This window comes from Labeo rohita, chromosome 21, assembly GCF_022985175.1.
Source record: "Labeo rohita strain BAU-BD-2019 chromosome 21, IGBB_LRoh.1.0, whole genome shotgun sequence".
In the NCBI taxonomy this organism is placed as follows: domain Eukaryota; kingdom Metazoa; phylum Chordata; class Actinopteri; order Cypriniformes; family Cyprinidae; genus Labeo; species Labeo rohita.
The window spans coordinates 2,198,643-2,215,615 of NC_066889.1; the positions used below are offsets into that span (position 1 = coordinate 2,198,643).

At 34.4% G+C, this 16,973-nt stretch overlaps 2 protein-coding genes across 7 annotated transcripts in view; both read left to right on the forward strand.

Moving 5' to 3' along the window:
* The window catches only part of aff4 (AF4/FMR2 family, member 4), a 38,015-nt gene extending 32,600 nt beyond the window's left edge, over positions 1-5,415 (forward strand). For all 6 annotated transcript variants that reach the window (XM_051092631.1, XM_051092629.1, XM_051092626.1 and 3 more), the window contains 3 exons: positions 93-136; positions 905-1,122; positions 2,783-5,415. In XM_051092631.1, the coding sequence (XP_050948588.1) occupies positions 93-136; positions 905-1,122; positions 2,783-2,910 (390 nt within the window). In that variant the 3' untranslated portion in view covers positions 2,911-5,415. The remainder of the gene's footprint in view (positions 1-92; positions 137-904; positions 1,123-2,782) is intronic.
* A 3,230-nt stretch (positions 5,416-8,645) lies between these two features.
* shroom1 (shroom family member 1) overlaps positions 8,646-16,973 on the forward strand; it is a 33,916-nt gene continuing 25,588 nt past the window's right edge. Inside the window, 1 exon segment of the mRNA XM_051093162.1 lies at positions 8,646-8,787. The gene's annotated coding sequence lies outside the window, so the exon portion shown is untranslated.

The window sequence follows — 16,973 nt, forward strand, 5'->3', positions numbered from 1 at the left end:
TGAAAATGTTGTTGTTAATGTTTGTCTAAGTGAGTTTCTAAACATAACATACAAGGTGTATTAACTAAAGTTGTATTTTATTTTTATTCCAGAATTCACTGAGTAATACTCAAGCCCCGTCTCCTGGAGTAGCAAAGTAAGTTACATTGGTTTATATTATTATAAATATTAAAGAAACGAGACTATAGCAACCGCATTTCAGTGTGCAACAACACCACATAGCAGCATCCTGGCAACCATGATGTTGCCAGGATGATAAACCAGAATGATAAACAACTAATATCTTGTACATTTTGTCTTTTTATCTTGCACAAAATATTTGCCTTTGATTTCTACAAAAGTTGTTCTATATTCTGTTTTTGAAATATAAGCACAGTATTATCTGTGTAACACAGCTGCCAGTAAAGCATGTTTTGTTCTTACACAATTTAGAATCCTTAAAGAATCTTAAATCAGAGCAGAATTGCATTGCAAAATGCACATATAATGCCATGCATTGCAAAAAAAAAAAAAAAAAAAAAGAGTTAAAGATATAAAATGTTGGAATTTGTTTTCAAGTATACATATTTAAACATCAAGATACATTTAATTTAGATGCAAAAGTAAATTATTGAAAAATATGTGACCCTGGACCACAAAACCAGTCATAAGTAGCACAAGTATATTTGCTCAAAAATACATTGTTTTTGCTCAAAATGATTGATTTTTCTATTATGCCAAAAATCATCAGGATATTAAGTAAAGATCATGTTCCATGAAGATATTTTGTGAATTTGTGAATTTCTATCATGGTAGTTAGTTTCTTAAACCTTACACTTCCAGCGAGGACAGGAGAAATGGCACTCCATGCATAGATCTTTTATTGCGTCCTTACTCATTTTCATCTGTCTTCTGCGTCCTGCAGCAAAACGGCGGGGATGCCGTCTCCGGTCTCTCCTAAACTTTCCCCCGGCAGTGCGGGCAGCTACTCCTCCAGCAGCTCCAGCCAGAGCGCCAGCTCCTCCGTCACTATTCCTCAGCGCATCCACCAGATGGCAGCCAGCTACGTCCAGGTCACATCCAACTTCCTCTACGCCATCGAGGTGTGGGACCAGGCTGAACAGCTCGCCAAAGAGCAGAGAGGTATTTTTCTTTTTTTTTCTTTTTTACTTCTGCCTTTTTTTACAAAAAAAAAAAAAAAGTCTATGTCCTTGTTAAGTGAATAAAAAGTTTAAAAGAACAGTGTTTATTTAAAATAAAAATCTTTTAATGACAATGTACAGTAATGTTCAGAAGTTTGGGGTCAGTATTAAAAAATTTGGGCACAATTTATTTTATAATATGGTCATGCAGAATATGTGTTTTATAAGTACTAATAAACAGCCAATATGTAATGAATAGTCATGCTAATAAGCAACCAGTTAAAAGTGAGAACTGTTCCCTATACTAAAGTGTAAACTGCAATAATGTTTCAGAATATTAAGCTTTTTCTGTATTTTTAATAAAAAATGCAGCCTTGACGAGCAGAAGAAGCTTCTTTAAAAAACATTAAAAATCGTACCGATCCCACACTTTTGAATAGCAATGTGTGTCCAACTTTATCTCCATACATAGGGTAATATATGGGTCGTTCATATAATTGTGGGTACATCTCATGTCAGTGAAGTATATTTTTAATATATTTTCATCACTATAAAGCCTTGCTGCTTAATTGTCTAGTACACAATTATATTTTCCCAATCACACTACTGTATGTTGAAAAAGCCATCTTTTGTTCAAAGATGATGTTCATATCACATACAACCCTGGTATTCAGCTGTCCGATTTTGTAAAGTTGCTCATTCTACTCTGCATTCAAGCATGAAAATGACCTCAAATATAAATGAATTTCTTTGTTTTGCCTTCAGTTAGATTAGGTTATCAAGACATTTGGGTGTGTGCTTCAAAAATAATAAGTGTTTATTGTGATATAACTAGATTTATTTGTGTCTGAAAAACCCTTGTCAACTAAGTTACCCACTAGAACACCCGCCCTCCTCTCAAAAAGGAATGGTTTGTCCCATTCTCGCATAATTTGCACAGTATGATGATATTTCGTCTGGAAGCACATGGATGAGACACTAGAAGTTCTGTTCTCTCTCTTTCCCCTAATATTGGTTAAACTAGCAAACCTGTGTCAAGAGTGGATTAATTGACTGTCAGCAGTGTTACACAAGTATTATTTCTGCAAATTTTAACAAGACAATTTAACTAAAACTTATGTTTTGTTTATGAAAATCTGTTTCTAAACATACTATATGCTCAGTAGTTCTTGGCTCCCATGTTGAGTATAGACCCAAAACACTAAAAATGTAAACTAAGTTACCTGTCAACTGTATTACCCAGTAAAGGTAACATGGTGGACAGTAGCAAACATACTGTAGATGGTATTTTATGCACATATTTCTACAGATCACCTTTATAGCATATTTATACAATATAAATTATTTCAAAGCAGCTATGTAAGGTCATGTTTGGGTTTTTGGGAAAAAGGAAAACCCTAATTATAGAATGACCCATGTATACTATATAGTAAATTTCAAACACTTGATTACTATAATTCAGCAAAAATGTAAACTATTTTTAAATAGTAAACTACAATAACACTCATTTGTCTTGCTGAGTACTGTTCTTTTTCTTCCCCGCAAATGCAAAATTGTTTTATTTTTGCATTATTTGTGTTTTTCGCTTGCATGAATCCACATGTGAGCACCTGGCTAAAGATTATTGGTTTTAACTTCTCCTTGTTGCTTTTTTTCTGCAGAGTTCTTCACCGAACTGGACAAGGCTATGACCCCGCTCGTCTTCAACACCAGCAGCATGACTGACCTGGTGCGATTCACGCGGCAGGGCCTGCACTGGCTGCGACTGGACGCCAAGCTCATACAGTAGAGCGGCCCTATCCGCGCTCTATCCGTAGCCCCCTCTATGCCTACGCAAAACACTCACACACTCGATCTGCCTCAGACATCTCTGTGACACTGTGTTCATTTCTACACCAGCTTGCCAAAAATGGAAACACTCAGCGCCCCGCCCCTCCACCACAGACCCTATGAATATTCACGAGAGGGGAGGCGGCCAGAACCGCACGTCTTGTCAGAGCGTCATTAACACTGCATCGTCCTGCTCATATCATCGGCTTGTTTAGGTAAAACAAACAAAAAAATGGGAAAAAAGAGAGCCTGGTTTCTTACTTTGACTGTCTTTTTTATTTTCTGCTAGCTGTAAGCAAACAAGAATAATAATTGGATGTTTATAGCTTTTTATTTCAACCAAAGTACCTCCCTTTAACCAAAGGTGCTTTAAAAATTTCTCCTTTTATCATTTTATTGTGCCTTGTATTTGATATACAGGAAACGAAGAGACACAATATCTTGAAATACACACATCTAGAAGGGTTCGACTTGTACGCAGGGTGTGGATTGCCAAAGGCTTGTAAAATGAGAAGCAGAAAGAACAACATGCACTCAGCAGATAATGAATGCAGTGCTGACTGATCAAATGTGCACGCATGTTTCTTGTATACCAGACCAAAAGACTGTTCGGCACCATATCAAGGCATTATTACTAATCTGTTGGGGTTTTTTGTTTTGGTTTTTTGGGTCTTTTTTTGGCCTGGCTCATCCACAGACGCCCGTCATATTTGTAAACGTCACTACGGCCAAGATTTTTATACGAAATGTAGCGCTCGCATAGGTGTCACTTTCTCGCTATTGATTTTCTGGTATTAAACGCAGGAGTATTTTATTACCGCGGCTCAGCCTAATATAGATTTTATTTAGATAACGGCAAAATCGCTTCGTTCCAAGTTGCGTTTTCACTCTTGGGCATGGAAACAGGGTTGCAATACGAGATGAGAGACGTATTTCTATTGTATATGAAAATATCATATTTAAATATTTAATGTGAGTCTTGAGGTTGCCTTTATAGTGTCATAGTCACCCGTGTGTTGCAGTTCTTTTCAAAGAAAGCAGTCATGTGAGGATATATTTATGTGTTCTGTTGAGAATAGCAGTTTATAAATGTACATAATACATAACGATTTTAGCGCAGACCGGCCCGCAATCCATACTCGCAGTAAATCGGATCGAAACTTAGGAGGGAGGTGAAGTGAAAAGTCAGTTCGCCGTATACGAAATGCTGGAAACTCAGCGTCTCTTGCACTAGGATCTTTCTTCTAATTGGCTCCCAAACTGTTTTTTCTGTCTATGCAGATGTTTCATAATCGCAAGCTCGTTTGTGCGGAAGCTAACAAGGACTCCTGCCGATTGAAATTTTCATCAGTTAAAACGGAAACTTCTAGAGGTTAAACATTTAATGGCTGGCGACTAGATATACATCACATCGTTTTGATGTAGAGTTGCAGAAGTGTGGTCTGTTAATTGTACTTTTATGTAAATTAATTAATGCACTAATGTGGTTTATATACCAGATTCACAATGATAAAGCAACTGCGTATGAATATGGGTCATCAAAATGATTTTCTCATGGCCTTTTCGCTTCTCCAGACATGAAGTTGTGTTGTGTCCTTTTTTTTTTTTTTTTTTTTTTTTTTCCCCCTTCTGTTTTTACTGTTTTTATCTTTTCTACTAGTTCATGATAGTGCTTTTAGAGGTTTAGATTGACTGATTGATTTAAATCCATCTTTAATTTTCTTTATGATCATAACTTTACCCAGGGTGAGATGCTTGTTTGTTTTTTGTTTTTCTTTCATCCATTTGGAAAATAACACTCGCATGTTTCTATTTAAATACTAAGCTGTACAGATGTACATAAAATTCTCTTTTAGGGTAAATTTTTACAACGATTTAACATTTGTATTAATTGTAAATAGAATGTGAATATATTAAATGCACATTTTCGTTACTGAAGTTTTTTGTTTTTCAACAGAACACTGTATGTTAGTGATGTCAGTACAGTTACGTTCAGAGTCCCTGTGCTAAATGAACATGGCTTTCTGTCATTCAAATGGTGATGTTGGTCAATGCTGTTGAAATGGGCTAAATGCAGATCTGCCATTAGTGACACAGGACTGCTGTCTGAACGTCAGGAGCGAGGAACGCCATCGTTTCGAGCGGTTCTAGGTGTCTGTATGTAGTACTCATTTTCTAGTGATCTCAAAACAATCATTGGCAAGCAGTATAAAATCAGTTTAGTTTTAAAAGTATTGACAAGAAGAAATCTACATATATATATTCGTATATGGATGCAATATGATCTATGATTTAAAGGTACTCTTATGAGCCTCGATTATCCAAACTTGTAATAACTTGTAATTTAAACACTTTTTTTTTTTTTTTTTTTGGTGAAGTGAGTATTACTAATGGATTTTCTGAGTCTGTTGCGAATCATCTTTGTATTTTGCTGTATTGAGAATAAAATATATATGATTGAAAAGTCTTGACTCTGATTTGAATTTCTTCTGAAACTTTAAAAGTGTTTTTGAGCATGCCTACAAGTTTAGCATTAAGAACACACTGTACTTCATGCATAAGTCTGTCATTTGAAGCATATGTTACTGTTAAAAGTAATACATTACAATATTGAATTTCTTTATTTTTCATAGAAAGTAATGCATTAATTTTCCATTACTGTTTATCACTTGGGCTGGGATTGCTTATGTTTTTTAATAACAAACAGCTCAAAAATTACATTTTTGGCAAATTTAAGTGCCATTTCACACCAAAAAATAAATTAAAAAGCCTCAGGCGGAAGAAAGTGTCTCTGCACTCCCCAATTTTTCTCAACACAAGGACTGGAGATGTGGCAGTGAATAAATGGGAAAACAAAGTAGCTTGTGTTACATATTCAAACAATTAACTCAAAATATTTTCCTGTAAATTTAAAATTGTTTTGCTAGTTACTTAAAGTAATCTGATTACTTAACTTGCATGATTTGTAATGCGTTACCACCAACACTGAATTCTACTAACTCTACGTTAGTAAAAGCATGAAAAATATGTTACCACAAAGTCATAAAATGTACATTCATATTCTGGGAGAACTTCAGCTCTGCCAGTATAATTATGTTCACAATCCGCTTGGTATTTGGATCTAGCATAGCTGGGTCATGCATAGCATTACTGAAAGCATTTAAATCAGATTGCAAAGAAAATTTTAGCTCAAATCGAGCCCAACTATATTAACACCCTCTAGGCTTCAAGGCTTACATTGTTTTCCCCCTATTTTTGACGTTTAAAAAAACAGATGAAAATATAGATATGCAAATATAATTGACAATTGCTTGTTTACATACTGTTCTCATACTGTTTCTCATGTTTAAGTGTCACTCGGACTCCCAGTTGCCATTTAAAGGAATAGTTCAGCCAAAAATGAAGATGAGTTCTGATTTTTTTCTTGTTTATGTCTCACAGCTCTGAGAAAAAAGTCAGATCTGGGTGTTAAAGAGTCGCCTTTTTATTTTATTCAGTGGTGGAAACAGGCTTTCATAGGTAGCCACTGACCCATAGTATGGAAAAATACAATGGGGGTCATTGGTTACCGTCAACTGTCTGATAACCAACATTCTTCAAAATATCTTCTTCTGTGTTCATCAGAAGAAATAAACTCATAAAAGTTTGAAACAACTTGAGGCTGATATCTATGACTAGTTGTGGAAGACAGTTTTCACCACTGAATAAAAAAGGGTAATTCTGTCTTTTTATCTCACAGTTCTTTTTTTGCAGAACTGCATGATACAAACGTGCAATTCTGACTTTTTTTTTTTTCAGAATTGTGAGGTGTGAGAAATTAAGACTTTTTTTTTCCAAATTGTGCGATATAAACTCGCAATTGTGAGTTATAAAGTCAGAATTGTGAAATAAATGCGCAATTGTAAAATAAAAATGTGCAGTTCTGATTTTTTTCCTTAGAATTGTGAGATGTACGCTCAATCGCAAGATATAAACTAAATTCTAAAATTCAGAAAACAAAGGTCACAATTTCATATATAAACTTGCAATTCTGAGAAAAAAAAATCTGAATTTCTCAGAACTGCGACTTTGTGTCTCACAATTCTGACTTTAGGCTTTAACTTGCAATTGCAGAGTTTATATCACACAATTCTGAGAAAGAAGTCAGAATTGCAAGTTCATATCTTGCAATTATAAATACCAGTTGTGAGTTTATATCACACAATTTTGACTTTATTTCTCAAAATTGCAAGTTGATATCTCACATTTCTGACTTTATAACTTGCAACTGAGAGTTTATATCTCACAATTCTGAGAAAAATTTAGAATTGGGAAATAAAAAGTCGCAATTACCTTTTTAATTTTTTATTCAGTGGCGGAAATGGGCTTCCATAGGTAGCCACTGATAGTACGGAAAAATTCAATGGAGGTCAATGGCTGCCGTCAACTGTCTGATTGCCAACATTCTTCAAAATATCTTCTTTTGTGTTCAACAGAAGAAAGAAACTCATAAAAGTTTAAAACAACTTGAGGCTGATATCTATGACTAGCTGTGGAAGACAATTTTCACCACTGAATTAAAAAGGTAATTGCAACTTTTTATCTCACAGTTCTGACTTTTTCCACAGAATTGCATAATACAAACTTGCAATTCTGACTTTTTTTTCTCAGAATTGTAAGGTGTGAGATTTTTTTTTTCCCAAATTGTGCGATATAAACTTGCAACTGTGAGTTATAAATTCAGAATAGTGATATAAATGCACAATTGCAAAATAAAAACTTGCAATTCTGACTTTTTTCCTTAGAATTGTGAGATGTACGCTCAGTTGAGATATAAATGAAATTCTAAAATTGAGAAAACAAAGGTCACAATTTCAATATATAAACCTGCAATTCTGACAAAAAAAAGTCAGTGAGTTTATATCTCCCAGTTCTGATTTTATTTCTCAGAACTGCGACTATATGTATACAAAAAGATATAAACTATAAATGAGATATAAACTCAATTCTAAAATTGAAAAAAACAAAGGTCACAATTTCAACACATAAACTTGCAGTTCTGAGAAAAAAAGTCAGAATTGCATGTTCATATCCCACAATTATGACTTTATATTTACCAGTTGCGAGTTTATATATAAGAAAAATTTCACAATTACCTTTTTTTAGTGCTGTCAAATGATTAATCGCAATTAATTGCATCTAAATTAAAGGATTTTGTTTACATAATATATTTGTGCGTACTGTTTATTAGTCATGTATATATAAATACACACACATGCACGTATATATTTCAGAAAATTATGTTTATATATAAATATATTAATATATAATATAAATATATACATGTAAATACATGTAAATACTTTCAGAATATATGCATAATAAATATACACAGTACACACAAATATATTATTTAAACAAAAGCTTTAATTCTGAATGTGATTAATCGCGATTAATTGTTTGACACCACTACTTTTTTCTTTTTTGATTCAGTGGCAGAAACAGGCTTCTGTAGGCAGCCCTTGACTTCCTTAGTATGAAAGTAGAAATACAATGGAGGTCACATTACATGGTAACAGTTATGCAGTATTAGCCTAATATTTACATAGACAAATCTGAGGGCCATTGATGGACAGTTCAATAACTTTCTCCTGTGCTCGCCCCGCCCCCTTCGTGGCCCCGCCCCCGCTCGCTGATTAGCCCTTGAGACAGAGGTGGCAGTAGCTTCACTTGCTTCAAGACACGCGGAGTAATGCTCTATAACACCCAGTTTATGGCGTTAACCCGACAGCTGCTGTTATGAAACGCAGTCGAGCCGTGTGGTGAGGTCGGAATACATCCTGACGGAAGCGTGCAGGTAAGCAACTCGAGGCGGCGTTTGTTCAAAGTGCAAGTATCGTTTTGTAGATACAATAGTTTCGATCAACGACTCACAACAGCAACAGGTGGATACAATTATATCTCTCTGTATAGAGAGCAAATGTGTGCATTGGTTGTTAGAAAAGAAACTGTTCTATTGTTAGATGTTCACTCAAATGTATGTGCTTTCAATACGGGCTAACTGTAACCCTATTACACAAGAGGTTTTTTTGTTGTTATTTTCGGGGACTTTGTCCCACCAGGAAAAGAGGTAATCACGCAGAACAGATTCTGACCATCTACTTTCCCCTCATACTCTGTTGAAAAAAAAAAAAAGACTAATTTAAACCAGTTAAGACCAGGTTTAACCTTTTGTTTAGCAGGTGTATGGAATGATTAGGCAGTGTATTTTGGCCACAAAATACAGCAGTTGCATCACTGTTTTGTTTCTATGAAATGGGTCACAGTCCACTTTAGTTAAATTATTCAGTGTGCCTTAAGCCTAGTAATATGTGCAAGATAAATTTGGAGGGATGAAAATGTGACAGCTTTGCTGTGCATTGTTCGCAGGAAACCAGACACTGGCGTTTTGTCCAGTTGCTGAAACTCTATCAGTCTTGCGTTGAAAACTGCCTCCCCATGTTCTCTGTCGCAGGCTTTACTGCATTTAGGAATTGCATGGCATGCAAGACACATACAAACACAAATGCAACTGCACCTATTTAAAAACATGCAACACACAATGCAGTCTCCTCTCGCTCTTGTCAACAGTGACACACACCTTCCAGATTCTGAGAATGCATGAGCAAGTTTTACTGTTTTTTTTAGTGACAACAAAGAATTGTCTGCGTTGTCGTTATAAACATCTATATATTTTACAGGTGCAATTATGCTTAAATATCACCTGTATAACTCAAGGAATGTCTATTGAGGAGGTCAGGGTTACAATAATCACTTGCATGCTATGTAACATTCAGCAATGTCCTTTCACATGGAGACAATTCATTTATTGTTTGGGTGTTACTTTTTAACGTTCAGTATATACTTAGTGAAAACTGGTTTATCCAGGCTTGATGTCACTGTCACAAATTTGTTTATCTGTTGACTGCATCTTAAACGGCAGCTTTTGACATTGATGTTCTCAGTAAAATAAAAAAAATAAAGTAATGTTAATGCGAGTTTCAAAAGTTTAAAAGTCTTGTTCGAATGCTGACACACTCATGAGGAATCTGTCGTATGGGTCAGTTACACGCATTAAAAATGCCATTATGAGCAGATGTTAGTCAGGCCTGAAGGTAAACAGATCCGATGCAAAGTCATCTGAGCTTTTGTTGTAATAAATATAGTCAAACAGTTAGTAGTATGGCCAGATGTACTTGTTTAGAGTACTGCCTTGGCTCGTCAACTCTTGGAAGGAATAGTTCGTTAAAAAATGAAACGTCATGCTTCATTTTGTATGAGTGTGAAGCATGAAAGGAGAAATGTTGAAGAATTTGTCAGCCAGTCCAGTTTCCATATAATGAAAATGAGTGAGGAACTTTGACTATCATGCTCCAAAATGACAAAATATATAAATATTCAGTACGAGATTTACATTTAAGGGGGAAATTATCAGTAAATAATGTTTGTTTTTTTTGTGTTCCATTGAAGAAGAAAATCATACGGGTTTAGAACAGCATGACTTGCATGATGAGTAAATGATGTCAAATATTGTTTTTGGATAAACCATTGGATGTTTCTTGGAATGTCTTCTTATCAGCGAATTAATTGGGGTCATTTCGGTTTGCTGTCTTAACATTGTGCAGATTGTGGCAGAATAAGCCATATTCGGTCCAGGGATTGAAAATCACCTCGAGTACAGGTGTATGTTCAGATAGTCTTAACATCAGGGAACCTGCACTTGGAACCAAATTAAACTGGGTTTTAATATATTCAGAGAAAAGTGTTACTTGCACTTGCCCATGCAAACCCCACCACCATGATGCTGAAGAGTTTTCTCTAGGTGGTGCATTGCTAGATGCTTGCTAAGGTGTTTTGAGTGCTTTTGTACATTGCTGTTTGATTATGTAAGATGCGTGGCTTGTTTGGTCTCAATTACACACATCTTGAGCATCTGCTTCACTATAATCATATGGATTTTAAACGTCATTTTTTTCAGTGCCATATGAATTAAACCAAGCCACTTTTTGTTGGTCCGTGCGCAACACAAAACTCCCAAACACTGTTTTTCTATTGAAATGACTCGCCAGTGATTTCGCCAAGCAGTGGTAAATGCAACCATAACTTAAAAGGAAAGTTCACCTAAAAATAAACATTTTGTCATCATTTACTCACCCTCATGTCATTGCTATTTGGATTATGTTCCATTCTGTCGACTTTTATTTTGATACTCTGATACTCTGTTCGGTTTCCAGTTGTCCCGGTTTCTCCTCTCTGTTTAGTTTCTGTTTTCTGAGTTTCTGATTATGTGCTTATTTGTTTCTGTAGAAACCAATGATTAACTGTGTTTTTGTTTAGTGCCTTATGGGTTTGTATGTATAGCCTTGTGTTTTCTTCACAGTTCCTAAACCTGTATGAGTTTCTTTCTTCAGTTAAACACAAAGGAAGTTATTTTGAATAATGCTGATAACCAAACAGTTGCTGGTAGCCATTGATTTCCATAGTACTTTTTTCCATGCTGTGAAAGTCAATGGCTAGCAGCACAACTTGAGAGTGAGAAAATGATGACAGAACTATTCCTAAAGGGCATAACATTTAAACAGCATCTAGGATAATTTACTAGTTATTAAAATGTTAGTCAAAAAATATTTAAAAACGGGTAATTGCGTCTTTTTATCTCACAGTTCTGACTTTTTTCGCAGAATTGCATGATACAAACTTGCAATTCAGATTTTTTTCTCAGAATTGTGATGTGTGAGAAACGAAGACATTTTTCTCCAAATTGCGCGATATAAACTCGCAGTTGTGAGTTATAAAGTTAGAATTGTGATATAAATGTAAAATAAAAACTTGCAATTCTGACTTGTACGCTTAATCGCAAGGTATAAACTAAATTCTAAAATTGAGAAAGGTCACAATTTCATATATAAACTTGCAATTCTGACAAAAAAAAAGTCAGAATTGTGAGTTTATATCTCCCAGTTCTGATTTTATTTCTCAGAACTGTGACTTTACGTCTAAAAATTCTGACTTTGGGCTTTAACTTGCAATTGCAGAGTTTATATCATGCAATTCTGAGAAAAAAAGTTAGAATTGCAAGTTCATATCTCGTAATTATAGCTTTATAACTACCAATTGTGAGTTTATATCACACAATTTTGACTTTTCTAAAAACTACAAGTTTATATCTCACAATACTGACTTTGTAACTTGGAAAATTTCACAATTACCTTTTTAGTGCTGTCAAATGATCAATCGCAATTAATTGCATCCAAATTAAAGGATTTTGTTTCCATAATATATTTGTGTGTACTGTGTATATTAGTTATGTATATATAAATACACACACATGCATGTATATATTTCAGAAAATGTTTTTTTTTAAATATTAAGTATATTTATATATGATGTAAACTGTGTGTATATAAATATATACACATGAATACATGCAATATAATATTTTCAAAATATATACTGTATGCATGTATATTTATTTATACATAATAAATATACACAGTACATACACGCATTATGTAAACAGAAATGTTTGTTTTGGATGCGGTTAATCACGATTAATTGTTTGACCACACTATTTCAAATATTTGTCATTATTTTACATCCATGCACGCAGTCTACTTTCACTATTTTGACCAAAAAATTAAAAATGGTTCTGAATGAATAATTGGGAACTTCCATGTTCAGGAAATTGTTGGAAATGTGTTGTTTGTTTTAAGCTGTTTAAAACCAGCAAAAGTAGTGATGCTGTTTGCCTTGTTTCTTAACACCCCTAAATATCCCGGCATTTCATGTCCCTTCGTTATTCTAGCGCTCATGATCATGTGACCCACTTCTAATTCAGTAAATGAGCGAGCTGTCTACATAAACCTGTGTAACTCATAAAGAGGAAGCAGCGTGATCCAAACGGCTCAACCTCAGAGGAATTCCTGGAGAATGTGACAGATTGCTTCAGCGTCTCTGAGTGATCAAGCGTGAAAAAAGCCCAGTGTGGGACAATGAGACGTCTGACATTATAGCGCACCCAGTTAGGTACATTATAGATAATCTACTGAAAATGCCACTCTGTTTGTCCAGCAAAGGCTGCACCATGTGGCAATAAACCAACAATGGCTTGCCATACATAAACTTAAATTTAATTTAGGCGGTGAATCTAACATATCATAAATTAAGTATTTCACATTATTGTCATTTATCAACCACTGATATCTGAAGCTGGGTTGACTTTGTTGAAGGTTTGGTTTCTAGGAGTTTCCTCCACTTTGCTGCATCATGTCACTGATGCATTTTTCTTAAAACCAGTGTCATTTTAGCTCATAACAGAGATATTCAGAATGCTGATATGTGGTAGGCTTGGCATTTATCCCGTAATTACAGTGCATTTCAGGCATATTTCAAACACCAAGATGTCTGATTTACCGGAGAAGAGAGCAGCAATACCGCATGCCTCTTCCACTTCTCCACTTTCCACGTTTTTATCTTTTTTCATCCATCTCATAGTCATGCACCTCTGAATTAATGCCAGGTAGCAAAGTTCACAAGCACTTCACTGTGGCATTGGCTGAAGTTTAATCTCTTTTATTCCAACTCTCTCTCTCTTTCTTCTAGTGTAATGGCTGCTCTTTGTCATCTGGTGTAATTAGCAAAAGTGCAGGTATTGAACACATTCAATTGTAACATTTTTTCAATATCAGGATTTTAATAGCAGCTATTATCTTATATTACTTTATTTTTAACCAGAAAGCCTTTGTGTTAAACTTCAAGTGTCCTACGCAGCGGGAAGGATGAACAGAAATGCTGAACTTTTTATTAGCTGTAGTTTCGAGTGCGTGCATCTTTGATGAGATCTTTTTGAGTCAAACACTTGTAATATTTGTTAATAATATTATAATTTTTCTAAGGACATCAACAAAAAAAAAAAAAAAAAAAAAAAAAAAAAAATATATATATATATATATATATATATATATATATATATATATATGAGAGAGATGGACACATGAATATTTCCTAATCATAAATGTAGGGGTCTAATTAAAATCAGTCTCAGCCAATGGACTAAAACATACACGGTAGTGACATGAAAAGGGAAACCTTTTTTTTTAATAATATTTAATAATTTACCAAAATTTTTTTTTTTTTTTTTTTTAGAAAACAGAAGGGTCCTACCTGTAGAAATTTATGGAACCCAAAAACTTTGAGGCTCAATATCTCAGAACTGTTCAGAATGCAAATAGAACCTTATAATTTCAAGGCAACGATATATTAAGCTTATTGATATTTTAAATATTATTGTGGTTTTGAATAGATAATAAAAGGATCTTAGTAATTGATCTAAGATTTGAATACTTATGTTTTTAAATGTGTTTTTTTGTTTGTTTGTTTTTGCTTGTGGGACAGCAGTTTTGCAATCCATTGCAATTTATTTTGTTTCACTATTAGTTTTATCAAATGTTTTTAATGATTTAATTATTACAAAAAATTACTTTAACAATTATTTAGGATTTATTTCCTTTTTTAACCTATTTTTATATTTTAATTTAATTACATTTTATTTCATTTATTTATTTATTTAGGGAAAAATATTCAAAAGATTTGAACTTCTAACATAGAAGAGCAGTCATGTGTAACACCTGGGTTAAGTCAACAAGTGGGAAAATGTTCTTTGCTTGTCTGATCTACTGAGATAATATTTCTCAGTGGTGTCAGCACATGAGTTATAGTGGTTCCTCAATGTTTTTGTAAACCAATCAGAGGACATGTACTATACCTGATGTCTTCAGCTGGTCAAACTGTGTTTATTTGCAAATCAAATTTGACAGGAACAAATGCAAATGTTAGTGTGTGCTATTGGCTGCCTTGTAATGTTGCCATAGCTATATGGCTTCACCTTTGCTTTATTGCATGATTGTCTGTGATCTCAAGGTCAGTGAACAGGAATCCAGACTGGAATGTTTGAACAGTCACATATTAAGGTTATGTCTTCACCTAAGTAATAAAGGCTTGGCAACAGTAAGGGAAAACACAAAATGCCCAATCTATATTTCAAAATGAAGCCTGTTGTAGGGCCATTAAGTTTTATGCAAAAGTAAATTCCCATTATCAAAAAGTGTCCTACCTTGTTTTTAATAATGCTAAATGGTTTTGTTTGCATGCTTTAGAGCTGATCTAACAAATTAACCTAAGCCTTCAAACAAATTGAGCTGTTCTCTATAGTTCTGAACGTATTGTAGACATATTCAGTTGTTTGTGGATCGTCTTTGTGGATAGTCGCTGATTAGTTTGTTACTGTGGTGAGTTTGATTGACAGGTGAGTGTCACCTGATAGCACCTCTACCTGACTTGGCCTCTCAGAGAATGTAATGTGAGAATTTCAGCAGTTTCCACTGCCCGGGTAGGATTACTTATCTGTTTTCCAACTTATTTTCCAACTGAGTTGCAAAAGGAGAAAAGGTAAACCTGGCAGATTTTTGTCTTTTAGCGATCTTAAAATCGTTAACAGGCCTGATGGTTTTGAAGAACATTTGGCATTGCCATTCGGCAAGTCTGTGCGTTCCTCTGTGAGGCTTACATGTTATGTAAGGGAGAATAAATATGAAACTTTGTCCTTGTGGGCTGTGAACAGAACATTTCTGTTTAATCAAGCGAGTGCGGTTCACCTTGCGTTATGTGACGAGTCCTAGTCAGCACACTTCAGCTAAACCATAAGTTAAACCATCAGAGAAAGTCATGTCACAAATGTAAACAACCCGAGTCGATGTGACATAATACCGTAAGTGTTTGCGTTGCATGTGTAAGTTTATCTTGCACATTCCCATCCTGTGTAATCACTTTACCACTGATAAGAACTTCATAAGTGTGCATATGCTGTTAGCTAGTCGTATTAGGTTACATGAGAAGTGACAGTGCACAGGCACGCATCTGTTGGGTTGCGTGATGGTTTTTCTGAAGTATGCACAATTTATGCCAACTTCCTTAAAGAGCCATTGATTTGCCAGATTAAGTTTAATCAGTCACACTTTAGTTTACAGACCAATTCTCTCTATTAACTGACTTTTGCCTCGATAAACTCCTAATTTTCTGCTTATTAATAGTTAGAAAGGTAGTTGTTAGTTTAGGTGTGAGGTGGATTAAGGGGTCTAAAATATGATAATGCAGAATAAACCATTAATATGTGCTTTATAAGTTCTAATAAACAGCCAACATGCTAATAAACAACTAGTTAACAGTGTGAATTGGTGCCTAAACTAAAGCTTTACCATTTCTCTACACATTTTGAATGCCTCTGTCATCTAAAGGCTGGAACACACTACACAACATGAAATTAAAATTTTTTATCAGCCATATTGTGTACACATTCAAAAATCAGTGCCTGAAGAAGCAATGCCAAAAATATAATGCCAATGCCAAAATGTAAATTTATTATGGCTTTCAAGTGACTAAAAATTTATATTCTAATTAATTACACGATGTGCCGATTAATTAATCAGATTAATAATTTGCAAATTAATTGCACATCACTTGGCTGAAACATTTCCTTCCAAAACTGAATAGACATTACGAAAAGTAGCTATTTTAATTCAACATTGCTGTAATATTGATAATAAATGGGCATTAATGTTTTAAATGTATATTGAAATATTAAATAATTTTTTTTTTTAAATGAAAAAGTATGAACCTAAAAGCTCGATTAGGGTGGCAGCAAATCACTCTTTAAATGAGTGAATCATTCAATCATTCATTTAACCGATTCGTTCAAATGGCTGATTCATTTAGAAACGAAGCAAGTGTGAATGGGTGAGTGGGTCACTGAATCTTTGGCTCATTTGATTCATTAAAAAACACAGATTCATTCATTACTGAACCTTTGCTTGGATCTATTTTCATTTGCAAAATTGAGTAAAACAAACAGTAATGACAAAATTGTGTATGAAACACTATTAACATCTTGTTTATTGGACTTTGAATCCAGTATCTCCTTTGCAATCATGCAGATATCTGGGAAAAAAA